General features: G+C 38.1%; 1 protein-coding gene across 4 annotated transcripts in view; it reads left to right on the top strand.

Annotated features, from left to right (window-relative positions):
* Positions 1-20,851, top strand: part of TfIIEalpha (transcription factor IIEalpha) — an 82,873-nt gene that overhangs the window by 13,353 nt on the left and 48,669 nt on the right. For 2 of the 4 annotated variants that reach the window (XM_067135036.2, XM_067135039.2), the window contains exons 2-3: positions 16,271-16,437; positions 18,413-18,541. In XM_067135036.2, the coding sequence (XP_066991137.1) occupies positions 16,271-16,437; positions 18,413-18,541 (296 nt within the window). Of the gene's footprint in view, positions 1-539; positions 640-6,393; positions 6,534-16,270; positions 16,438-18,412; positions 18,542-20,851 lie in introns of those variants that run through there. The other 2 variants (XM_067135037.2, XM_067135038.2) reach the window with 2 other exon arrangements.

Genomic DNA, 20,851 nt, shown 5'->3' with positions numbered 1-20,851 from the left:
AATTGCTCTGCATCAACGGATGAACAGGGAACCCAAATAGACTTTAAAACAGAATTCGCAAATTTCAGGTGCATTAATTTTAATGCTAGCAGTGACTGAATTATTTCAACTTGTTGATCGGGATTTTCTTCAATTTGTTTTAGCAGAATATCTTTAAAAGCAAGGTGCCCAGCAATAATATCAGACTGCTTCAACATTTTAAAGCCAGACAATTTTTGTATTTTTTCACTCAGTGACGAAACATTTGTATAGTTTGATTGAATTACATTAGTTGGATGAAACAAATCATTCAAAAGTCCAAATAAAATGTTAGCATCACTTGGGGACATGTGCTTTTCAATTTTCTTTACAACTAAGGCACTAACATTTTGGAAGAGTAGAATCGCTTCACTTTTTAGCGATTCACTAAACTCTTCAATAATCTTACTAACTAGTTTACCAACATGGCCAGAAGCAATTACATTCATTCTATCTTTCAGTTCTGTTATTTTCGAAACAAGCAAGTGAGAATATGGATAATAAGACCCTTCTAATTCCAGAACAACGTATGTAAGAGGCAGCTTTAAACCAACTTCCCTATCTACTCAACACAGGCTCGGGATACAATGAAATTGGCATATCTGGGAAGTTTTCGTCCAGGTATGAACGAAACATGTGTTTGATTTTCCTTGACATATGAAAACAGTTCTTTGTTTTTGACACAATGGCATTAAGTTCTTTCAAATTCTTTTGCAGGACATTACCGAACAAACTAAATTTATGAGCCCAGCAAGTGATGTGAATTAAATGTTCTCCCATAATTCCCTTAAGCAGTTCACAACATTTCAACATATACGGGGCGGAATCAGTTATCACATACTTTACATTCTCATGGTTAATTTCAAAATTATGCAAAACATGCAGGATTGCTTGAAAACACATTCTGCTGTTCTCAGCATCTAGAAACGCACATTCTAACAAAAATATTTCCTGTTCAGATACTGGATCTTGAGTTTTGATCAAGATTGCAAACACACAGCGGCCTGACGAGTCGGTAGTTTCGTCGCAGATAAGAGCCAAGTCCATTTTCCCTTCCAAAGACTGTTTGATGCTTGCTAGTATGAGCAACAGGGGGCGTATTGTTTCCTTAGTTGGTTGGCTGTGGGAAGGTCTCCAGATCCTAACCAATAGAAAAAAGAAAAATCTTCATCAGAAAGAGGTCTTAGAAAACCTAGTCTTACTATCACTGATCGTTGGTTGTGGAGGTTTAATTGATAGACTGTACATACCTGGTATATACTTTTGAAGCCATTACCGGGCTGCAGGGTCGTCTACCTTCTCCAGCAGGATGTTGGCTTTGAGTAGCATCGCTGTTGTTTCGTAAATAAATTATATTTTTTCACTCTTAGCTTTCTTTTGCATATCTAATGAGTGTTCTATTGTTGCCTGCCGTTTCACTGTTGGAGTGTTAAATTTACGTTTGAATGTTCCTTATTTTTAAAACAATGTTTTGAGACAATATCTTTTTTCTCCCACTCGATACGAACATTACAAAATTTACACATTAAAATATTGCTTTCCGAAACGTATAAACCTTCACTCGCAAACTGTTTAGCTCTGCTGTGCACCGTAACACTTGTCGAGCGACCCATCTTGCTATTGTCTGTGACCACTTTCTTAATTTTACCTGACGACGAAGCCGAAATACACCAGTGCTGCTTATAGACGTCATTAGGGATTCCAGGATTGCACAGTGCCATGAGGAGACAGGCTGGGGTGGGATTACCAGCCACCACAAGAACAACATTCCAAACATTTTGTTTGACAAGAAGCATGGAGCCCACCCCTCTTCTTTGCTGCCATGTCTTAAAGAGATTTTCCAGAACATTAATGATAATTGATAACATATTTCTTTCCTGTTGATGAATCATTGTTCGCTCTTCCTTTTCTTTTCATACATAATCTTGGAACAAAATGTTAAGTTCGTTATTCACTATATATTTTGCTGTAATATTGCGCTTATCGCGAAATAATTGAATTTCGCTGTTAAAAGGCCTTGTCGCTTTAATTCGCGAACATAATATCCATTTTTCTTAATCAGAAACATATGATTCATAAAGAAATCGCAAAATCGCTTCAAAATATTTTTTGTCGCGTTTATCATTAATGCGAAAAAATCATGCCTCTAGCCATGCGTCTTGGTGGGTACTGTATGCCATTTACCAACAGATGAGCCCAACTTAGCACACTGGGGTGAAACACTGGCAACCAGGAATGAGTTAGCTGGAAAATATATAATGTCCAATAACGGACCAACTATATTGGTATTATAAATTTACTCATTCAGAACAAATATTTCAGGTTCCCTATGCAAATCAACATCTTTATCATCTGATGACCAGGCAGGCATCAATTTTTGAATATGAGACAAAGTCTCTCATAGTGCATTGACACTGCCAGTGGCTCCAAATAGGCTATGCAGTGGCCTCCACGGTTTGCTCTAGCCATGCGTCTTGGTAGGTGTGCCATTTACCAACCGGTGAGCCCAACTTGGCACACTGGGGTGAAACGCTGGCAACCAGGAAAGAGTTAGCTGGAAAATTTGTAATGTCCAGTAACGGACCAACTATATTGGTATCGTAAATTTACTCATTCGGAATAAATATTTTAGGTTCCCTATGGGAATCAACATCTTTATCATAAGTGGTATGTTCCGAGCTGTCAGTGGAGAGATGGCGTGGAATGACATCAGTAGACGAATAAATTTGAGTGGTGTTTTGAAAAGTAGGAAAGATCACAATATGAGGATGAAGTTGGAATTCAGCAAATATTCGTTTATGGGAAGGGGAGTTAGGGATTGGAATAACTTACCAAGGGACATGTTCAATAAATTTCCAATTTCTTTGCAGTCATTTAAGAAAAGCCTAGGAAAACAACAGATAGGGAATCTGCCACCTGGATGACTGCCCTAAATGCAGATCAGTAGTGATTAATTGATTGATTGATTGATTGATTGATTGATTGATTCATGAGGATGGCCATCCATAGATACCATCATAAATTATGTACGACACAAAGATTTCACAAAGCAGATGACAACTGAGTGTGCTCCCTGTGAGAGGAAAAGTGTAATTGATATTACATCATACAATGGTAAAAAAAAAGGGGGGGGGGATTGATGAGTACAGCAAAGACCTGTAAATTTTAATCTTTTTGCACATGTGTGTGCTTTCACTTTTTTATTATTATTATTATTATTATTATTATTATTATTATTATTATTATTATTATTATTAATGATGATGATGCTTGTTGTTTGAAGGGGCCTAACTTCTAGGTCATCGGCCCCCTCAAGACCTCAATAACAGCATGGTTCTGATGTATGGGACCCTTACCAGGATTACTTGATTCAAGAACTGGAAGAGGTCGAGAGGAAAACAGCATGATTTGTTCTGGCTGATTTACGACAAAAGAGAGTAGTGTTGGGTCAGGAAGACTTGCGTGCATGGAGATAAACAGTTTGACTATGCTTTATGGTCTGAGCCATCAGCAGAGAGATGGTGAGGAATGGCATTATTAGATGAATTAGTTTGATAATATGATGATAAGCTTTATAATGTATGTAGAGTTGCAATTCAACAGGACTAATTGGATCAAGTCTGGGTGATACATTCTATGAAGTTACAGAAGCATTGTAACATTCATGTTTATATACAATAGTAAATTACAGAACTAAAAGTCTTAGAAATAAATGTGAGACAGAAAAATTATGGGTACAGTGATGGTGACAGGTGAAAGATTATTATGTTTGAGGTGAGGCATGCATAATAAATAGGCCTACTACATTAATATCTCATGTAAAAGTCATTCAGTCAATCACCACTGATCTGCATTAAGGGCTGTCTCCCAGGAGGCAGATTCCCTATCAGTTGCTTACCCAGGAATTAAGGAATTGGAATAATTTATGAAGGGGGATGTTTGATAAATTTCCAAAATATTTGAAATCGTTTAAGAAAAGACTCAGCCTAGTTCCCATTGCTCTTCATACTCTGCATGAACGCCATCACAAATGATATCCAGGCGAAACATGTGTGGACACTATTATATGCTGACAATTTCATGCTGTCTATCTAGACTCGTAAGGGCCTCGAACAGTAAGTACAAGAGTGGAAGATACGTCCTGAAGAATTTGTATGAAATTAAGTCTGAAGAAGGCAGAGTACCGGTACTTGGAATGCGGTAACCAAACTGATGGCATGATCACTGTGTGTGGGGTTCAGCTTAATAAAGTGACCCAATTCAAATACCTAAAGCCATGCATCACCTTGTACTGCAGTATGATTCCCGATGTCAAGACAAGAGTCGGCGTCGCATGAATGAAATGGCACCAGGTTACTGGAATCCTGTGTGATAAAAAAATATTCCACTGTATCTAAAGTGGTGGCCCTTTATGAAGTTGAATGCTTGCCTACAACATTAGAGCATGGACAGGCACTTCATGCAATGGAAATGATGCTGCGATCGTCAAATGGCTTTACTCAACTCAATCATATCTGTGCGGGAGAAATTCAAGGTTGCGCTATTCGTAGAGAAAATGCATGAAACACGCCTGGAATGGTATGGACATGTACTCCGTAGCAGTGAAATTTATTTTGCAAATACTGCCCTTCAGCTGAACTTGAAGGGTCGTCAACCTAAAGGGCGACTTCAAACACGCTTGCTGGACCGCGTATGAGATGACATGCGGCGTGCCAAATTCAACCCCTGGGACGCTATGGATCGACTAAAGTAGGGGAAACATTGCAAGAAAGCAGACTCCTCATAAGTGAGAAAATGCAAAGAAGATGATGATAATTTGTCATTTAATTTTGTCTTAAAGGATCTACCAGTTGCTAAAATAATGAGGGACTTGCAGCATAAGTACTCGAAAACTGAGAGTCATATGGAAGTTTTATTTGCCACAACTTTTCTAACTACTCTCTTTGGAACTGTAACCAATCCTCCATTCTCTGGAACCATTCATTGTGCTATTCAATATTTGATAGAATTGCTGCTAATTGATTTTTGTAGACAGCACTTCAACAAGGCTGGAAAATTGCTGACTTCAGAGACAGTCTTTGACAATCAAGTAAAGGAAGAAGTCGAATCTTTTGGTGTTGAGAATGCGAAAAGAATACTTCATCAGTTTGCTTCTCTATTAGCCTATCTAAAAATGTTGATGTTGGTGTAAGTTTACCATAACAGGGTCCATTACAAGTCATTAATAATAATAATAATAATAATAATAATAATAATAATAATAATAATAATAATAATAATACTTCATAAGATGAATGCATGAATGTTACTGTAAAATGGCTGTAGAGGAGAGGTGTGTTCATCGCCAATGCCGGAATCCCACCATCCTACCCCCAGAAGAAACTTACTTTCATAATCAAAGAGAAATCTTTTGCTATTACCCACAATCCTCCACTGAACACTCGCTAGCATTGAATGCATTTTATAAAGCTCCCATGATTCAATGCAGTTAGACAAAATGTCCAACTTTGCCTTGCTAATGTATCCTAACAAAAGAGTTATTACCTCAGTAATGTGCCACGGGCTCCAACAATGCAGACCATGGCTGACACAAAACTGAGAACCCATTATGGGAGTACTCACTTCCTCCAGGAGGCTTTCTGCTAAGCACTCCCGATATGTTAGACCAGTAGCCACTAGCCAGGATGCGCGCAAACCAGTAGGTGTCAGACCCCTCCCACAGCACACTTAAATTTCCCGTGCACTAATGACTGACACAATACAGCTATTTGAGAGGCTTCTGCTGAACACCCCAGACATGTTAGACCAATGGTTTTTTGTCACTATCCAGGGCGTACACAAATCAATAGGTGTTGGCCCCTTCCCACAACAAACATGCATTTCCTTCTGCAGTTGGTAGCACCTAACGACGCTCCTATTGGCACTCTCGCAAAGTAACAGACCCTGTTCTAGGATTGTACCATAATAATTAAATTAATGTCTTTGACTTTTTGTCCTACTAATTACTTTTACAGCTTTCAGAGATGCCCAAAAGCTGGAATTTAGTCCCACAAGAGTTCCTTTGCATGGCGATAAATCTATCAACGTGATGCTGGCATATTTGAGTGCTTTCAAATAACATTGGATTGACCTGGGATTGAACCAGCCAACTTGAACCCAGAATGCCAGCACATCTACTATCTAAACTGTTCAGCTGCTCTTCATCACAAGAATGAGTGCTGGTGGTGGTGGACACCAACTGTAACATCAAAAATTGTTGGATGTTCCTGCAATAGCTTGGATTTAGCTTCTAAATGCTGCATAAAGCAGCTACACTCAACTGACATAATACTCTTGGATGCTATATTGTTGAAATATTAGCCAAATCAAGGCCATAGAGTATGTGATTAAACACTTTGTTAAAGTTCAGAGAAAGAATACGGAGTGTTTTTTGTTCTCACTGTGATTCTCAATGAAGAAAAGCTGTGCTACATAGATTGTATCAGTTGCACTGGTTGATATTTCACAAACCCAAGGTGATTTGTGATTGTTTTGTAATTGTTTTGTCCATAATACTTTAGAAAATACAGCTTAGAAGTTGGATCAGGTGGTAATTAGCATTCTTGACAGAAATTCACGTTCTTTTGAAATTGGATACACTGATATTTCATTGACAGTTAGGCATCATTTGTTTCCACTTTAATCATTCAATTGAATGCTGTTTGCTTACAGTTGATCACCTAATTTTACTACTTTATGTTTTACTATCTTGATTTATACAGAACATCAGATTATTTTCCTCCCATGTGAACCATGTAATCTTGATGCAGCGGTGAGTCTTATGTTTTCCAATGGTGCAGGTAGCTGTGCTGTAGGTGCGTCCATATTGGATGGATATCTGTCAAGACACCAGACTAACGAATGGTTCATCGAAAGAGGGGGTAGCAGCCTTTCGGAAATTGAATGGGTGACAGTCTAGATCAGGGCCTCTCAAACGCCCAAAATCTCATGTGTGCAGATCGAGGCGCAAGAGCTCCGTGCACTGTGCATCGATGCCGCTTGGCATGGCTTGGATCAACGCTTCGTCTCTGGGCTACTCGGCTAAGCTCGGTTCTACTCGGCTATACTCGTCTCAACTCAGCCCGGATTTGGAGCGCTACGGCGCAAGTGGGGCAGAGGGAGACAGGCGGAGCGAGCGAGACGCGTGAGGAAAGAGAGAGTAAGCGCTATTGCTCCAAATTGAGGAGTGGGGGGTCTGCATCTGGTCAACCAAGCCAAGTTGTCTTTTGCACCATGCACAGTGCATGCACCACGCGCATGCACCCTGAGAGGCCCTGTCTAGATGATATGAACTTGTAATAATATTTAACATGGCTTAATTATGTTGATAACCTGCTACATGGCTGTAAGCAATGGGAAACTACAACTGTAATCAACTCTCAAGGACTTGCAGCTTCCTCTGTATGAATGAGTGATGTGCTGATGATGGATTTCTCTTGGGTAAAATATTTCAGATGTAAATAGTCCTCTATTCGAATCCCCGGGTGGGGATTGCATGAGGGGAGGCAATCATCAGGAAGATTGAAACTGACATTTTGTGAATCAGAGCATGAATCGTTAGAAGATTGAATCGTTGTGATAGGTAAGAGAATCTGTAAAGAGACATGGATAGACTAAGGTTAGATGGAGTTGGTGTAAGTGAAGTATGTTGGTAGGAAGAGCAGGCTACTGTACAAAATCATACAGGCTAAATGCAGGATTTGGTTTAATAATGAATAAGAAAATTGGGCAGTGGGTAAGCTACTATGACCAGCATAGTGAATGGATTATTGTAAAGATAGACACCAATCCAGTACCCACTATAATAGTGCAGGTCCATATGCTTACTGGTTCAGCAGATGATGAAGAAATCATGAGATGAGAATTTAATTGTGTTGGGAGACTGGATTACAATGATACACCAATGAAGAGAAAATAATGTTGTAGGGGAATGTGGACTGGGACAAAGGAATGAAAGAGGAAGTCAGCTGGTAGAATTCTGCACTGATCATCATTTATCGGTAGTCCTTGTTAATACTGGGTTCAGCACCAGCAACAACTGTCATATATGTGGGCAAGACCTGGAGACACTGGAAGGTATCAAATAGACTTCAATATGATTAGACAAAGATTCAGAAATCAGGTGTTGGATTGCAAGATCTTCCCACGAGCAGACATGGACTCGACTCGATGGTCATGAATTTGGAGAAATTGAAGAGAGGCAGGAATGCAAGGAAAAGAGTGAGGGATTGTTTCAGGGAACATGTTGCACAAGGACTAAATGAGAAGGCTAAAACAAATGCTATAGGTGAGAAGTGGACAGTTGTGAAGAATCAGATCAGTAGGGCTGCTGAAGAAAAGTTAGGAAGAAAGGTAATATCAAGTAAGAATAAGTGCATAAATCAGGAGATAAACTACTTCACTCCTCATCTTGGCTAGTACCGTTATGCCATATTTTGGCGCTGCCATCGGTTTTTGCAGTTTCTCTATAATGGCATAATCGTAGGTAGTGCTATTTGAGGATCCAACTAGGCTCTGGGCTGATGACCTAACAGACAAACCAAACCTGATTGAGAAATGGAAAAAGTAAAAAAAAAAAAAAAAAAAAAAAAAAAATGAGGAGGGCGGGAAAGAATACAGGCAATTAAAGAATGAAATAGAAAGTGCAGGTCAACTAAAGGAGAATGACTGAAAGAGAAGTGCAAGGATGTTGAAGGTTGTATGGTTATAGGAAAGGTAGAGGCTGCATACAGAAAAGACAAGGAAATCTTTGGAGAAAGTAAAACTAGGTATATGAATATTAAGAGCTCAGCTGGAAAACCACTTCTAGGGAAAGAGAACAAGACAGAAAAATAATGGCAGGAACATATTAAACAATTGTATAGAGGAAAAGAAGTAAATGATAAGGTTCTGGAACAAGAAGAAATTGCTGAGATCAGAATTTGGCAGAGCATTGAGAGACCGGATAGGCACAAGGCATCAGGAATTGTTGAGATATCCTCAGAATTACTGACTGCGTCAGGAGAAACTGACAAGGCGAGGTTACAATACTCTTACAATAATATATGTATTTATTTATCCTCCTGTTAAATGCATTATTTGATCTCTTAACATGAAGTATCAAGTTTATTCAGACATGTTTCAACTACTTATGAATCATCTAACCAGTCTAGAAAGCCAAGAATAAGACCGAGAGGATTCGACGTGCTGACCACACAACACCTCATAATCTGCAGGCCTTCGGGCTAAGCAGCGATCGCTCGGCAGGCCGTGGCCCTTTGTGGCTGTTATGCCATGGGGTTTGGTTTGGTATGAGTCATCTAATATGTAATGTAACTTAGGCCTAATGTAAAGACGAGGTTATTCAATTTAGTGTGTAGGTTTTATGATACAGGAGAAATGGCATATGATTTTAGACAGTGTTGTTATACCTAAACTAAGCCAAACCAAACCCCATGGTACAACGGCCTCAAAGCGCCTTGGCCTACCAAGCAACCGCTGCTCAGGCGGAAGGTTTGTAGATTACGAGGTGGCATGTGGTCAGCACAACATATCCTCTTGGCCATTATTCTTGGCTTCCTAAACAGGGTCCATTATCTCACTGTCGGATAGCACCTCATTTCTAATCATATAGGTATAATGGACCTTGAACCAGCTGTCAGATCCAGGTAAAATTCCCTGACCTGGCTGGAAATTGAACTTGAATCCTCCAGATAAAAGGAAAGCATGCTACCCTTACACCACATGGCTAGCATTAATGTTGAATAGTTTAAAAAGACTGCACCATTAGTTTATTATATCATGTTTGCAAAATTTTAACAAGACAAGTTGAAGCTGAGTTGGGAGACGATCAGTTTGGCTTCAGAAGAAGTGTAGGAATACATGAAGCAATCCTGACTTTACATCTGATTCTAGAGGATCAAATTAATAAGGGCAAGCCACGTATATGGCATTCTTAGATCTAGGAAAAGTGTTCTATAATGTTGATTGGACCAAGCTATTTGAGATTCTGAAGGTGATTGGGACCAGATACTGCGAAAGAAGAATGATATCTGATCTATACAATCAGTCTGTAGTGATAAGAAATGAAGGCTATGAAAAATAAGCAGAAATCCAGAAATGAGTGGGGCAAGGCAAAGTGTCTGCTTCTTTACAATGTTTATATAGAACAGGCGATGAAGGAAATTGAAGAGGAGTTTGGAAAGGGAGTCACAATCCAAGTAGAGGAAATGAAAACTCTTGAGATTTGATATAGTTATTTTACTGATTCTGCGGAAGATTAAGAGAAATTGCTGAATAGTATGGACGCAGTCATGGAGAACAAGTAAAATTTGAAAATAAATAAATTCAAAACAAAAGTAATAGAGTACAGTCGAACGAACTCAAGTGATGCAGGAATGATTAGATTAGGAAATGAAGTTTTAAAGGAAGAAGCTGGATATTGTTACTTGGGTAGCAGAATAACTAATGATGCCAGAAGCAAGGAGGGCCTTTCTTAAGAAAAAGCACTTTGCTTTCTTTGAGTATTGATATAGGAATTAGAAAGATGCTTTTGAAGACTTTAGTCGTGAGTGTGGCATTCTATGGAAGTGAAACATGGACAATAACTAGCTCAAAAAAAAAAAGAGAGAACAGAAGAAGCTTTTGAAATGCTGTATTACAAAAGTATTGTAAAGGTAAGATGAGTATATCGAACCATGAGTGAGAATCAAATTGGCGAGGGAAGGACGATTTGGCAAAATTTGACTAGAAGAAAGATAATGATATGACATATCTTAAGACACCCAGGACTTGTTCAGTTAGTTTTGAGGGAAGTGTAGATAGCCAAGGCAGGTTAGATTAGGTGTAAGATGTAGTAGTTATGTAGCACAGGCTAACGTGGCATTGAAAGCTGCAGCTATCCAGTCTTATGTACCAATGTCCCAAACAACATCATCATCTGGAATCCTTTTAAAATACATTACTATAATAATGTCGACAATGAGGTGAGATGAGTTTATATGGCATGTTTTTATGGCTGGATGCCCCTCCTGGTGCCAACGTCAGCAGAGAAGCTAATGAAGAAGAAATGAATGATAATGAAATTGGATAAGGAGGTGGAAGGAATCAGCTGTGGCCTATGAATAGGAACTGTCTTGGCATTTGCTTGGAATTGAAAATGGGAAACCGCAGAAAACCATTCTCAGGAAAGCCAATGGTACAGTTCGAATCCATGCGTCTCCTGAGTGCAGAACTTGGCTCCAGAATGCATTAACATGCGCGGCCAGTCCACTCTGTAATAATATTAACAAGTGTAATAATGATCGTATGGCCTCAGCTACTGTGTGCAGGTATTTTAATTAAGCAGACTGCCTGCATGTCATTTTCAACATTCGGTGTTACTGTGTTACTCTTCCAGATTACAGAGAAACTGATCTGTATTGAGCAATCTGTGGCTGAGTTTTAATTAATTTAATGAGGTAAAAGCCAAAAATCTGTTGCATATCATTGTCATGTAACGTGGAGTATCAAATGGACTTCCTTCTACCCTTCAAAAATTTGTCTGCTGTGTTCGAACCCACGATATTTGTATTCAGTGGCCGACCTACTACATCTCATCCACAGGGGGATCTACTTACAACAAATGGAGAACACAGGTTTTCTACATGGAAAGCTATGAACTTTCAGAATGATGTAGTTGCTCTTCATTCTAACCACTTACGCAGCATTTCAGTTGCACTTTCTGTAATTGCTGGATTGATTATAATGATATGTGTATTCACTAGCCTGGAAGTATACAGAAGTATAACAGGCCATTTTCGTGTAAGAGATTTCACACCAGGCAAATGCTGGGGCTGTACCCTAATTAAGGCCACGGACGCTTCCTTCCCACTCCTAGCCCTTTCCTATCCCATCGTCGCCATAAGACCTGACTGTGTCAGTGCGACGTAAAGCAGCTTGCAAAAAAAAAAAAAAAAAATTCGAATTGTGCTTATATGTTAATGGCAAACATTTTGTAATCTCAGTTAGTATACAAAAGGAGTATATTTATTACCCAACCTATTCAATACAATTAATACTGCGTTATGTGGTTAAATAAACATAGTAATTCTAAATTTTAAGGGGACTTGTTTTGCCCTTCTTTTATTAGGCATCATCAGTCTTATTTAATCTTGAAACAAGCATTGTCTGCACACAGCACACGTTTGACACTGAAGTGGATCCTCTTGTTAAGAAAATTTGAGCATATCGTCGTTGCCGGGACAAAACCTCCCATGTGAAATATTTTAGCTTAGAACTTTGGCTGGTAAGGTTCTGTCATCTAAGGTGCAATATTGTGTGACAATTGTCAAGGCATTCTAGCTCTTCATAATGTATGTGCTGCGGGTCAGTATATCTCCAAAAATATTAACACATAGGAGGTTTCGTCCTGGCAACGATGATATACTTGCTTGGGACAGTTGTCGACACAAGTCTTCAATAGACTAGAATGGTTGAAACATTGAGGTTGAATTATGTTTATTTTTTGTGAACCGGCACTAAAAATATTGGCCAGGAGAAAAAGCGAATGTTTTGAATTATCTTATTAAGTTAATTGATCTAAAAATGTATCGTAATATAATCAATGCAAAAAGACGTCGATGTGCTGGTTGAAGCTGCTTTTGAGACAAGTATATCAGAGTATTTAACAGGTATGTTTGACTGTCTCGTGAAAGTGTAGTCCCTCTAGATGATGTAGAACACTGAGGAAAAGAATGTGGTTATATCATTCGCCGTAACTATGTCTATCTTAATGTATTAGCAGCATTGGTCTGTATTGTAAACATTTTGTAAATGTAGGTTGTTATTAACTTACATAATACATAACTCAAACAATAAATATTGAAGATAGTACATGGTGTCTCTTATCAGTTATTATGAAATTAAATTTAAGGAGGCTTATGATTTAGAATAAATTTATAAATTTACTCATTTGGGGCAAATATTTCAGGTTCCCTATGGGAATCAACATATATGTCATCTGATGGCCAGGCAGGCATCAATTTTTGGTAATGAGACAAAGTCTCTCATAGTGCATTGGCATTGCTGGTGGCTCCGAATAGCCTACGCAGTGGTCTCCACGGCATGCGCTAGCCATGTGTCTTGGTGGGTGTGCTGTTTACCAATTAATGAGCCCGACTTAGCACACTGGGGCGAAACACTGGCAACCAGGAATGAGGTAGCTGGAAAATTTATAATGTCCAATAACGGACCATTTATATTAAGGAGACCTAATTGCAGAATCCAAGCAATATGGCTGAGGATGTCTTCACATTGATCGTTTGACCCTCTAGTATTTGCAGGCTATTGGGCTGGGCAACAGTCATCTTGGCAGGCCATTAATGGGTTGGGTCACATTTTTTCTTTTCTTGAACATTTAAACAACTTAAAATATCCAAGAGTTGTACATATACAGTAGAGTCTCGATTATCTGACCTAAACGGAACCTGGAGTATGTCGGATCACCGAAAATGTCGGATAATACAGAACAACTTTGAAAATGAACTGAAACAAACAGGAAGGCTGTACTCTAGTACTAAAACAATGACATGTTTTATGGTACTCTATTTATTGCATTATCAGTTCAATTGTACAGTGCATGCAGTATTGAACGAAAGCATTCCAAATGTTTTACGAAAAGAAACTTGTCAACAATGTCTGCTTGCCTGCTGATCCACGTTTTCTTGCTGCGAGATCCCGCCATCGACGAAAAATCAGCACCTCCGTTGCGTTTGCTTCCGGCTGTTGCTCAATGTAGGTTAATGCCATTTCCAATTTACTTAATCCTTTACTGTGAGTCATCGTTTTCTCCTCTTGTTCTGCAATGCCTCGTTCTTCTTCATCATCATCCTTATTTCCATTAGCATTCACAAAATCAATAATATCAGGGTCAGTTAGTTCAAACACCTGATCTTGTGCACACCACTTACTCACATCTTCAGTCGTAGCATCCTCACAGCCAGGAATGCAATTCAGTAGGGGCACAATATTTTCCATTTCTTCTTGTACCACCTCTCGATGTTCAACCTCACTCAACTGCTAATGTCGTCGTTTCAACTTCTTCCAAAGACTGCGCTATCCAATATGCCACGTCTTTCATGTTGATTTGCTTTAACTTTTCTATCATGTCGTTGCCATTGTCCATTTCCTCTATTAGGGATGAAAGGAGTTTGTGCCGATATTTCCTCTTCAATGTTTCCAGCACACCTTGGTCCATTGGCTGGCATAATGACGTCACGTTAGGAGGGAGGAACATGACTTTGATGTCACCACTTCTAAGTTGCTCTTCGTTTGGGTGTGATGGAGCGTTGTCTAGTAGAAGAAGCGCTTTTCTAGGGAGATTGTTCAAAGCTAGAAATTTTTCTACATCTGGAACAAACTGTGTAAAAAACCAGTCTTTAAAGATGTCAGCAGACATCCAGGCAGCCTTCTGATTCATGTAATAGACTGGAAGAGCATTAACAGAAATGTTTTTAAAAGCCCTAAGCTTCTTTGCTTTACCAATCATAAGCAATCTTGCTTTTAAGTTCCCAGTAACATTACTACAGGCAAGAACAGTAACTCTTTCCTTACTACGCTTGTAGCCAGGTGCAGACGTCTCGGCTTGGGCTGCGAGAGTTTTTGATGGCAGCATCTTGAAATTTAGCCCAGTCTCATCACAATTAAAAATCTGATCACCGGTTAATCCTTCAGCAAGAATTATTTCTTGAAATTCCTTTTTAAATTTCACAACCTCATCGGATTTAGCTGACAGTTTTTCTCCACAGATATTAAGTTGCCTAATGCCATTCCGTTTTTTCCACCGATCAAGCCACCCCGCACTGGCAGTAAAATTAGGGTCCCCTTCATTAAACTCCTTCTGGAAATACACCGCCTTTTCTTGCAGAATGGGGCCAGATATTGGCAGGCCCTTTTCCCGGTGTTGAGTGAACCAAAGAAATAGCACTTCACTTACTTTTTTGTACTCACATTTTTTCATTGTTTTTGTAATTTTCAGTGCATCATTTGTTGCTCTGATAGAGCACCACTTTTCAATTTCTTCCCTCTTTTTTTTTTCCAGTCTCCCACTGTAACACGTCCAACACCATAATCTGAAGCCACTTTTTGGAGAGTTTCTCCTTTGTCCAGTCTCTTTAATGCACTCAACTTGTCTTCCATAGAAACAATCACTTTCTTCCGTTTACTCGCCATACTCGCAGAGGATAAGAAAACTATAACATCTGCACCCAACCAATACTATAATGAACAATGACTGAAGGAAGACTCACTGCACCTGTCCTTGAGAGAAAAACCGGTCCTACCGCCAGCGGTCAGGCCAGTGCTTGTCCCACGGTCGCACCCTCCACACCGGGTGTCCCTGAATTTAGTCTCCACCAAAAGTTCAAATTAAGTCTACCAGTAATGGTTATGAATTTCATGTTTTTGGTCCGTATTGAACTGAGAATAATATATAAGTAATAATAATAACAACGTAAACGTTTCCACCTTTTCAATACTAAAATATATTCACAAAATTATAAATTACACGGTACTAGTTTTCCAAGACAATTACACTTTCTCCTGCACCCTTCAGCCCCACCTTAAGCCCTCTTCCTAAGCCATATTTCATTTCAATACAAGAACTTACTGATTTCCATGATTATAATTTTTACAACACCCCATTTATACTTTATTCTTTGTTAAAAACCTCTTAGTATGTATATTCCTTGTATTATTAACTATTACCATAATAACATCTCATTTCACTTGTTATTCTTTAAAATAACATTTTCTTAGGATTTCGCCAAAAGTGATCTTTGCTCCAATACGGCTGATGATGACCCCTAGATGGGTCGAAACTAGTACCATGTAATTTATAATTTTGTGAATATATTTTAGTATTGAAAAGGTGGAAACGTTTACGTTGTTATTATTATTACTTAAGTCTACCAGTGTCGGATAACACGGAATGTCGGATAAGCGAAGGTCGGATGAGCAGGACTCTACTGTAAATCAACATTTTTACTTGGTATGATTGAACACCCTATGTTTTGGTCTAACAACACTGATACTAATGTAAGAAGTTAATAGTGTAAGGCTTTTCCCTGAGAAAATTTTTGAGGAAGAGTTTTTCTTACCTTTAAATATTAAATCTTTTAAATTTGATTAGCTGTTTTTAATGTCTCATGATTATCTGCATAATCTATCTTTCTTTGTACTTTTTCCCTTCTGATAGGTATGAAAGAAGATGATATTTGTGAACTTCTCAAGTTTGAACGCAAGATGTTGCGGGCTCGTATTGCAACATTACGGAGTGATAAGTTCATACAGGTTCGTCTCAAAATGGAAACTGGACCAGACGGAAAAGCCCAAAAGGTGAACTACTACTTCATCAATTACAAGGTATGGTGGTTGCTCTTCAACCCGGTCTCTACTAAACTGTTAAAAATATTGTGCAAATCTGAAGGAACAAAAATATAAAATGAGTTGTGTTGATCTTGTGAAATTAAAAAAAATTCTTATTTTTAATATTTTAAGTTATATATATTTTTTAGGTTGTTATTTTCTACAATTTCAAAGGCAATGAATTTCATTAATTTTGTTTTCAGTAATTTTATTAGGTAATTTTTTCACTTTTTAGATACTTTTTACCTCACCTTTTATCATAGATGGAATATACAGAATAAAGCTATCTGAAGTTTTAAGAAAGGACACCTTTGAATGAGCTAATGAAAGATAGCGATACATTTGAAAAGAAAATACTCAACAGTTTGTTCGGTAGTACCTACAGGAGTTCCATTGTTATAACTGCCCAGTGTGAACTTCAGCCTTCTTCAGAAGTGTTTACAATTGATCCCTGTTTTGAGTCACCTGCTTTCAGATTTAGCATCCCACTCTTGCTGTAACTACTTCAGTCTCATCTTCCAGTGCAGTTTAGGGTGTTGTGTACGACTGCTGTCCTAGTGCAGTTAGTAACACCTTTCTTGTAGGATCATTTTCTTGTAGTCTGATAAAAAGAGCAGTCCACCAGAACCTTCTTAACTTGACAAATTTCACAAAATCTTTACAGAATCCCTGTGAAGAACATCATTAGTTCTGTGATGCTGTCTTCAATCCTCAGCTACTGCACCATACATTTTTTGCAGTATCCTCTACTCAAAATGGCCTGATTATGCTTCATCTGATTTTGGTAGTGCTCCTCCATTCGTTAGTTATGGCCTTAATAATGTAGAGTTTGAGGGATGTTCCACCGTTCAACACATTACAACAATTTATTCAATTATAAGAAGACCGGTTTCGACTCCATGGAGTCATCATCAGTTCTTGGTGAAAATTAAATTAAGAGGAAACTGATAACAATCATCAGAATGAAAAATCCATGCACCTATAGGTGGTTGCTTGGAAATACATAATTGAGTTGATAGATATTACCTAGAAATGTAACATACACTTGGCAAGGAGAACTTGGAGCTTAGAAAGTCTTGTGTTCATAGAACACAGAACACTGGAATTACATGTACTGGATTGAAAATATATACAAAACACAATAAGGACACTTATAATGGTGTGGAAAACTTTGCTCTCTAAGAGCATTCTTGGATTTGACACTCCTGTTTCTGTCTGAAAAAGATTGGATGAAATACACACAATGAAGCAAAATGTATAAAGACAGATCTAGTCTAAACTGTCGCGCGTTCATGTACATGGAACACTGGGAACACTTGTATTGTTTGATAACACTCTCGTTCAAATGAAAACACTTATAACCATATGAAATATTGGCGTTACAAGAATGTTTATGGGTTTGACTGTCCTGCTTCCCCTGACTAAACTAGTGAAATAAATATACATTGAATGTTAAAGATAAACTACTTGGTATTTAAAGTTCTGGTTTTTGGTTTCAAAAATTGTTATGTGTTCGTGGAACACAGAATAGAACTGCTGGTCCTGCTTCTGTCTACTGGAAACTAATGCATTAACGCAGTTGAAATTAATTGATTGAAAGTTTATACACCAATGCGAGTCTTATAATAATATAAGGCTGACATAGTAGACAGTTGAAGAAGAGGATTTCTAAACATTATTCTTTGAATCAGGAATGCAGACTTACAAAATTTGCTCATTCAACTGGTTTGTCACACACAAATTTGAATGGTCAATGATTTATCATATGATACAATTTGGAGTTGTCTTTTGCAGTATTATTTCTTAAGCTTTACAATTTGGAGTTGACTTTTGCAGCATTATTTAGACATTTAGTTATTTTCCGTAATCATTTTTATCTATCTGTATCTCAGTATTTTCTTCAGTTTTTACTTACACATCTGGAATTAAATAAAAACAGCCTGCATTAACTTATTTATGCTATCTTCTTTAGACTTTTGTGAACGTGGTCAAGTACAAATTAGATCTCATGAGGAAGAGAATGGAGACTGAAGAGCGAGATGCCACAAGTCGGGCGAGCTTCAAATGTCCATCATGCTGTAAGACATTCACTGATCTTGAGGTAATGTAGTCTACAAGTAACCATTAGTTAATGAAGTTTTAAGCAAGCATTTGGTTACCAAGATTATTATAGTTGATGAATATTTTCAGCATACTAATTCATTTATGGTAAGATGTAGATAAAAGGCATTTTTCTGTGTCTACAATGTAACATCTGTATTGTAGGATAATATTTTTCTCCTTCCTAATGAGGACAGGATAGGGAGGAAATTGGTTCAGCCAGATGGTAATTCATTAAGTTCAGTTGCAATGTGTATATTCTGCCAGTAGGCTGCTAGTTTCCCAGCCCAACACAGTTTTCACTGCTCAGAATTTATACAGGGTCTTTATTTTGTAATTGTGTAGCAACTCTACTCAAGTAAGTTGTTGCATCAGTACTCATCCGTTGACTAGTAAAGTGCATGCTGTATCTGCGCGTCAAATAACGGTGGTAGAAAGGAGTGTTATTGGTAAAAGAACCAAAGGGAGACCTCATGATGGTTGGGAAAAACAAATTTTCAAAGATCTTGCATAATGTGATGTTAATTGGCAGAAAAAAGTAGAACATAATTGTGGATGGACAGGACAAACTGGAAGAGGCTTGTAAAGAACTGCACCCAACCTGCTGGAGCAGAGAATTAATGATGACGAAAATAAAACTATTTCAGGGGAAACTAAGAGAATAAAAACTTACCTGACATTAAAATGTCCCTCACTTCCCAAACAGATTTGCAGAACTCGGCAAATCTCAGCTTGTGAGATCAAAATCAAAATCTCTTTATTTGCAAATGAGGTGTCTACCTCGGTGGCAAATGGTACACTAAAATACATTATTGTCAAGCACTAAATATTAAATTAACAAGAGAAGAAAATTTTCCTATAATACAATATTATACAATTTATGCTAACAATGTTTTCTATTAAACACACAGCTTATCCTTAATACATTTATATTGTTTACAAAATTCTACTTATAATATCTCCTGTACTACTTACAAATATAGTCAACTGATATACAGTATGTGGAATTACTTCAAATGATACTATACAACTGGTATATTTACATTGCTTTTTTTTTTATCTTTTTTTTACCCGTTCTGGAACCTAAGTAGCATAACGACCTGTTGCGTCTTAACCAGAGCCCCTTTTGCCACCACTTTTCAGAGTTCCTGAAGGGCCTTCACAGCTACCGTAGCGGTCCCAGGGCCCTCGAAGTCCCCACTGTACTTCACCCCTACAGGCAGTCCCCTACTTTGGCTGTCCAAAGTCCTTAGACCAGGGGATGGAATTAATTTATTCACACACATTTTTTTTTTTTTTTTTACAATAACCTGCACTGGTCGAATGCCCTCTAACACTTCATTTATTTTTTCTGTTGCTGTTTATTCTCTTCTTGAATATCTGTACAGATTTTGGAAAAGGATCAAACACTACCCCTGGTAAACTGTTCCACTCCTTCACACCCTTCCCAATGAATGAAAATTTACCCCAATCGCTTCTGCTAAAATTCCTTCTAATTTTATATTTGTGGTCTGTCCTGCCGATATAATTATTTTCCAACTGAAGCCTCTCACGGATATCTCCCCATGCTTCTTCTCCTTTATAGGCTCCATATAATCCTATAAGTCTAGTTTTCTCCCTTCTTTTACTTAAGGTTTCCCACCCAAGTTCCTTTAACATTTCTGATACACTACTCTTTCTCCTGAAATCCCCTGTTACAAATCTTGCAGCTTTCCTCTGCACACTATCTGTTTCTTTTATTAGGTATTCTTGGTGAGGATCCTAAACACTGGTTGCATATTCCAATAATGGACGAACCATACTCAAGGAAATTTTTTTCTTTTAATTCTTTATTGCATCCTTTAAGTAGCCTCATTATGACATGTAACGATCTGTATGCTTTCCCAACAATGTCATCAACATGACCCTTCCAGTGCAAATTACTTTCAAATCTCACACCTAAGTATTTGCACTTGCCATCTTTTGGGATAACTACCTCATCCAAAGTATATTCAAATTCAGTTTTAAAGCTCCTGTTTGTAAAAGTTGTAACAGTTGATTTGCCTCCATTAACCTTCATATTATTTTCTTCAACCCATTGTTGGATACTTTCAAGGTCCCTTTGTAATTCTAAACAATCCTCAATGTTGTTTATTTCCCTATAAACAATTATGTCATCTGCATACAATCTTATTTTTGATGTTATATTGTTCCCTAAATCATTTGCGTATATTACGAAAAGTAACGGTCCGATTATACTACCCTGTGCAATTCCCTTCCAAACTTTCTCTTCCTGCGATACATTATTACCTACTTTGACTTTCTGAACCCT

Source organism: Anabrus simplex, chromosome 1 (genome assembly GCF_040414725.1).
Source record: "Anabrus simplex isolate iqAnaSimp1 chromosome 1, ASM4041472v1, whole genome shotgun sequence".
Classification (NCBI taxonomy): Eukaryota; Metazoa; Arthropoda; class Insecta; order Orthoptera; family Tettigoniidae; genus Anabrus; species Anabrus simplex.
This window is presented reverse-complemented; position numbering and strand designations above follow the sequence as displayed.